This window comes from Melanotaenia boesemani, chromosome 14 (assembly GCF_017639745.1).
Source record: "Melanotaenia boesemani isolate fMelBoe1 chromosome 14, fMelBoe1.pri, whole genome shotgun sequence".
Classification (NCBI taxonomy): Eukaryota; Metazoa; Chordata; class Actinopteri; order Atheriniformes; family Melanotaeniidae; genus Melanotaenia; species Melanotaenia boesemani.
Genome location: NC_055695.1, coordinates 6,195,370 through 6,201,532, shown reverse-complemented (window position 1 = coordinate 6,201,532; position 6,163 = coordinate 6,195,370). Strand labels below are relative to the sequence as shown.

At 38.2% G+C, this 6,163-nt stretch overlaps 1 protein-coding gene across 1 annotated transcript; it reads right to left on the bottom strand.

Moving 5' to 3' along the window:
• Nucleotides 1–2,005: 2,005 nt before the first annotated feature.
• Nucleotides 2,006–5,166, bottom strand: LOC121653019. The gene is made up of 5 exons (XM_042006198.1): nt 4,465–5,166; nt 3,757–4,338; nt 3,417–3,560; nt 2,958–3,210; nt 2,006–2,673 (listed from the first exon to the last, which is right to left on the bottom strand). Exons 1-5 carry the CDS (start codon nt 5,164–5,166, stop codon nt 2,006–2,008), a joined length of 2,349 nt encoding a protein of 782 aa, XP_041862132.1.
• Nucleotides 5,167–6,163: the final 997 nt, after the last annotated feature.

Genomic DNA, 6,163 nt, shown 5'->3' with positions numbered 1-6,163 from the left:
TCTGACACACTTCATGAAACAGATGTGGTATGAGTGAGACCTCTGCAGCTTGCACCAGTGCTTGGCTTCGCCTTGTTCAGAATGTTATTGTTACTTTTCCAACTGCATGACTTTGGGCATTACAGTAATTGTATAATCCCAGCGGAGATAGATCTTTTCATAAAATATTTATTTATTCATTTAGTTTTTTCTCTTATGTTTCCACATTGCTTCCAAACAAAACAGTTCATGTAATCATGGAAACATCTGCAAAAACACATCAGTTAAATTATTTCCCATTGCCAGGGGTAGAGTGGTTGCTCTCCGTGCACTGATGGGCTACAGAATAATCACAGAACTGGAATTATGTCTGGTAACTACAGCTATACTTGCAGGGCACTGACATGGTCTGCAGGTTTTATTCTATAACAGTCTTGGTTTATAGTCCTTTTCTTGTTGTTTTGAGTTATGTCTTGTTTCCTGTTTTATTTCGTTGAGTTTACTCCCTTCGGTTCTGTCCACTTCCTGCTTTCTGATCATCACACCTGGTTTCTTTTGCTGATTGCCCCACCTGCTGCTCACTTTGTCATTAGTTCCATGTGTATTTAGACTCTTGGCTTTCAGTTGACTCTTGTCAGATCATTTTAATGTCACTCCATGATTCAGTTTTAATATTGCTTGTAGTCTTCCTGTGTTTCAATATTAAAACTCCAGATGCCACTTGGATCTTCTCTGCTGTTCTGCATTTGGGTTCATTTCATCACTTCATCCCTCTTAAACTGTGGCAGGTACATGCATATGAGCTACAACAATATGAAGGGGTGTCACTAGACTGTACCTGAATTGACTGGACCATAATTTTTGATAAGCATGTTCCATACAATGAGTGAGTTGACAGTTTGCAAGTAAAAGCCAAAAAATTGTGTCATTCGGTATAGGTTAACCTGTTAGTTTTATACATTCCAGCTGAGACATTACAGCCAATAAGATATTCTTGTTTAAAGAGGTCCTCACTCTCATAAATGAAAATTGGCATGGGGACCTGATTGTTGCATTACCACTATAGCAGATTACAATGCAAAATAATACTACCGTTATCTGATGTGGAACTGAATGCCAGTTAAACACTTTCTCACTAAACTCAAAAGCCCAATTTTGAGCAGTCCTATTAGTTTTTTTTTTTTTTTTTTTTTTTTTTTTTTTTTTTTTTTTGTTGTTTTTTACCAGCGGGAAAGGTTGAGTACAAAACAAAATAAAGCAAAACCAATTTAATAAAAAAAAAAAAAAAAAAAAATTAAGTATAGCAGTTGTGCAGTAAATGGCATTGCCTCTTTTGTTGTTCACTGTTAATTGAAATCCACTGTATTAAATTTGAACACTTTTCAGGACAGCATAACCTTACTTTACTCTTGGTAATGTATTAAAACAAGAACTTGAGCTTCTGTTCTAATCACTTTCATGTAGGAAATAAGGAGCTGTAATTTCCTCAAAAGTCAATTGAATTTACTTGGCTTTTATTTTTATTATTATTATTACACATGTCTACAGGGTTCTTGCACCATTTTGAAAATAAAATTTAAGGCATTTTAATACCTCACCAAATAAAATTTTATCCCTCAAAATTTTATAACGACTTATCCGGAATATTCAATTTATTGGCTCCTACAATGGAAATAAAGACACTAAATTTCCTGTTTATTATCAATTCTGTGCCATACGCAAAACTATCCCAAAGGGCTATTCACGAGAGGCTTTTTTGTAAAAAGAAATTGACAGTTTGATAGCTAACCCTTTCAACATGGTTTGGTCCATGTAGATTTAAAACAAAGCTCACAGTTGTCATTTTCATTTATTTTCCTTTGTGATGCAGGAAAGCTGAAACAAAACATAAATTGGATTAGATTAAGCAAAAATGAAGCGGACTGCATTATGGCTCAGTAGGTACATTTGCAAAACGTCTTAAACAACATCACATGACTTAAGGAACCTGTGAATAGAGGTCCATTGATTTGTGACATCCTTCTCCTCAAGACATGTGGCGTAGCTCTGCCACTCTCTTCTCAATTTCACAGTCTAGCTCCACTAACTCCCCTCTCTTTTCCTTGCATCTTCTTCTCATGGTATTGGATTTAGTTATAAGTTCCGCCATCTTGGTTCCTGCTGCATTCTCAGCCTTCTCTGCAAAGCTATCTGCATCGTTGTGTAGAGTTTCACACACGGTTGAGATTGTTCTTCTTTTCTTGCGTAGCTCTTCAAGCTCACCTTCAATCTCTTTTCTCTTGTTGGTCTGTTTTGTCTTTTCCCTTTTCTTCCTCTCATCATCCAAGAACATCCTGTATCGGTTGCGGGCGGATGAACACTCATTCAACAGTTCTTTAGTTAACGGCACTTTGACCACTCCACCACACGTTCTCACATAGTCGCAGATAAGTCTCTGTGAGACTACAGTGTCTTCATTCATATTGTACATCTCCACCTGCTTGTTTATGGAGAACCCACGCTCCACAGTAGCTTGCCCATGGGACAAGAGCAGCAGCTTTTCCACAAAGCTCCAAAGTTCTGCATATCCGTTCATGGCCTTATGCAGGAAGCTGTCAACTCGGGATTTTCCATCCAATGCACTGAAAGCCATGAACTCCTCTCCTCTGGCCTCACTGAGGAGAAACTTCTGAAATTGTTCGGCAATCTTATCACCTGAATTTAGATAAAGACAAGTATATTTCCTGGTTAAAATAACACTTTATGAAAATCAGAAGAGATTTATTTTTCCTACACTGGAAAATCATGACATATTTCTAACTATTTAGTGAGAACATATATTAGGCCAACAGACATAACCTTTACTAGGCTACATTTCTAACAATACAACTAAAAAGATTTACTGCAAAAAGGCTAGTATGACTTGAAATCTAAAATAGACTCCTTTTGATAAACAGTAGGCTAATTGGTATAATTTCTGATATGTCTGCAGATGTTACCCGCTGTCACTCCTCCAGACAACTTTTTATCCTGCACGAACTTGATGATAAGGGCCTTCATTTTTTGCAGGCACATGTCTGGTTCAGTGTACATTTTCTGGGGGTCCAGGCAAATCATATTTCGGACAGTGGGGTACTTCAGAGGGCACTTCAGTAGAAGGTTCTGACAAAGTTTGGACAGAGCAGTCTGGCTGTCTCGCATGAACAGTAGAACATCTCGCTCACTTCCACCACTCTGACTGCCTGACATTCCCTGACAAAAGTTGAACACACTTGAAATATCAAATAAACTCCCTATGACTTACTCTACACGACACTTGACATATCCATTTAATGTCAGCTGCTTGATGTCTAATCAATTAATCTGAACTCTTAACTTTTCCACCATAAATAATTCAAGATTCAAGTGATTTAAAGCTGACAAGCACATTGTGAAAAGTAATCTAAGATAAGCATTACCTTAAGGGCAGCTGTGGCTCCCAAGCCAATGTCCAGTTGCTTTGGACTGACCCAAAGTTTTTGGTCTGTCACATCAAGCTTGACCAGTTTTACTGGAGAAAGATCAACATGGACATCTCGCTTTATGAAACGTCTGAGAAGGCTCTGAAAATTGAACACAAGCACAATAATTATGATTGTAACTAAAACTGGAGAACTTATTACAGTATTCAGTTCACAATATTTCATACAAACGTAATTATGCCAACAACTTATGTTACTTTTGCTTTTTACTCCTCTTAAAATGACCGTGCTTTAATAATTGAACTATTAATATACTTTTAGTAGTCATTAAACCTACCCTGATTAGATCCTCCAAATCTCTGCCAAGAAATGGAATCATTGGGGCATCTGTCTGGTAATTGGTGAGAAATGGCTGAAAACTTCTTGAGACACTCATGAAGAAGTGCAACTTTGCTAGGATCAAGGGATCCATCCGGGCTTCTGCGATAGTGTCATATGACGATGACCTTGGATTGGGGAGTTTCTTGGCTTTGACCTGATCCACATAGGTGATGATATATTGCCAAATTTCAATGGCTCTCTCCACTGCCGGCAGGTTTTCCAGCCATCGATGTCCACAAAATGGCAGAGGAAATGTATTGCACTTGGTGACTAATACAAAGTCTTCTCTCCTTGCAGGTGCACAATGAAACAGGTAGTGCAGGGCTTTTAAGACTTTCTCAACTTGCCACACCGCAAAGCCATTCTTGAACGAGTTGTGCATAGTATGAAGGCCACAACTCCCAGTCATTTGTAGCTGGGCTCCACCACACTGCTCTCGGTGTTCCTCTTGTAAGAGTTCAACAAATTTCCAATTAACAGAAGGCCCATCCATTGACAGTGAGACCATGTTGTTCAGATCCAACTCCTTTGTACCTTCCTGGACATTTGTAAATACAAATAAATTAAAAAAAGTTATTTATTCAATATGCCAAGACCACCTAAGTTTAAGTTGGGTTGTTCCATTTGTGTGATTTTATTTATATATTAAACATATATAACTTACCTTGAAATGAGCCATGATGTCCTCGGCCCTGGAGTGACCCATGAACTCCGACCCATAGAAGCGGGAGATGACATGGTGTGTGCCAGTCTCATCATCAGTAGTCCAGAACCGTAAATGAAGGTCCATTTGTTTGCTCTTTGTCGTTTTATTCATGCTTTCGTCAAACATGACAACATATGGCTTCTCAGAAACGCTACGTGATAGCTCCTTCTTGATGAATGAAGCGATGCCATATTTGGCGACATATGCCGTTTTATTTTCACCACACGTGAATGATTTTGCAAGCTGGGAATCAGGGAACATAGCAGCAAAGACGTCACGTATGTCCTCATTGGATTTAAATGAATTGTGCCTCGTCACAGTGTGGAGAACCCACAGTACCTCTGCCTTTTGTGTGTCTGGCGGTGACATGAATTTTACCATATCCGACTGAGAGGTGCCGTCTGAAATTGGAGAGTCTTTAGATGGTGCTTCCAGCAATGCGGGGATTAGCCTGTTCCCGCTATGACTAGCTGCTGCTTCGTACCGCTGGTGTTTCCCTCCTTTCATGTGCGACTCAACAGCTTTGAGCCCCATGTTCCCCAACGAAAAAGTCTTTCTGCAAAATTTGCACTTCGCTTCATGGTCGTTTTCGGTCGGTATCAACCACCTTCGAAAGGCCTCCTCGTCCATCCACTTCACGTTAAACTTGCACTTCCCCATCTTTGAACGTACCGTACGTGTCGCGCCGACATTCTTTTATACGCATCCCCGCGTGACATCAGAGTGTGTAGCCGACGTACCGTAAAGCCGTATTTATATCATGAAATCTCATTGACACAACACTAAATAATGTTTCATGGTGTGGCACTTTGCTTTGCCGTCAGTCTTAAGCGCACCAGCTTATAATTTAATACCTACAACAAAATTTATGCAAATTTAAGACATTTTAAGACCTTGATTTTCCAGATTTAAATTTAAGGCTTTTTAATACTTTTTAAGGACCCGCGGGAACCCTGGTCTAAATAATGAAGATGAGACAATTATAGAGTTCCACCTAACAGATCATCAAAAAAAAAAAAAAAAAAAAATCATCTTAATTTGCTTAATATTCACACAGTTTATTTCTTTTTACTAAAAAAAAATAAGTATTAAAAATGAAATGTACTGCCCAGCTTTGGAAAAGTTATTTGCAGTGCATAGTTAATTATTAAGGTTAAAGATAAAAAAAATAAATAAAAAAAAAACACTTGGCTATGACAGCTACATTTAGCTAACTTTGTCAAGTACAGTCTAATCTAAGATTTATGAGAAAATATTTCAGCAAATTAAAAGAAAAAGCAGTTTAGTCTTTGTTGTGCTGCAACATAAACTAAACTAAGGTCAAAGCTCTTAAATGAAAGCTTATGCTTATGATCTGTTGCTTATATAAAAATATTAATTGTGCTTTAGATTACACAAACTCCTTTTTTCAACAATATATGCTAGTCACTGAGAAAAAATATACTGTAGATGGCCTTTACATATGACTGGAGAACATTACAATCAATTTTGCTAATTATCTTACGACTCAGTGAGAATTGGGGGGACTCAATCCCATTATGAGGTCTTTGTTGTTTTTCTGCAACATTTCTGAGCAGATTAATAAAACAAATGAAGTGGAGCTTTAGCTTCCTCGTGAGTTTGGGTTCAAGTAGCAGCTGCTCCCAGATCCCATCTG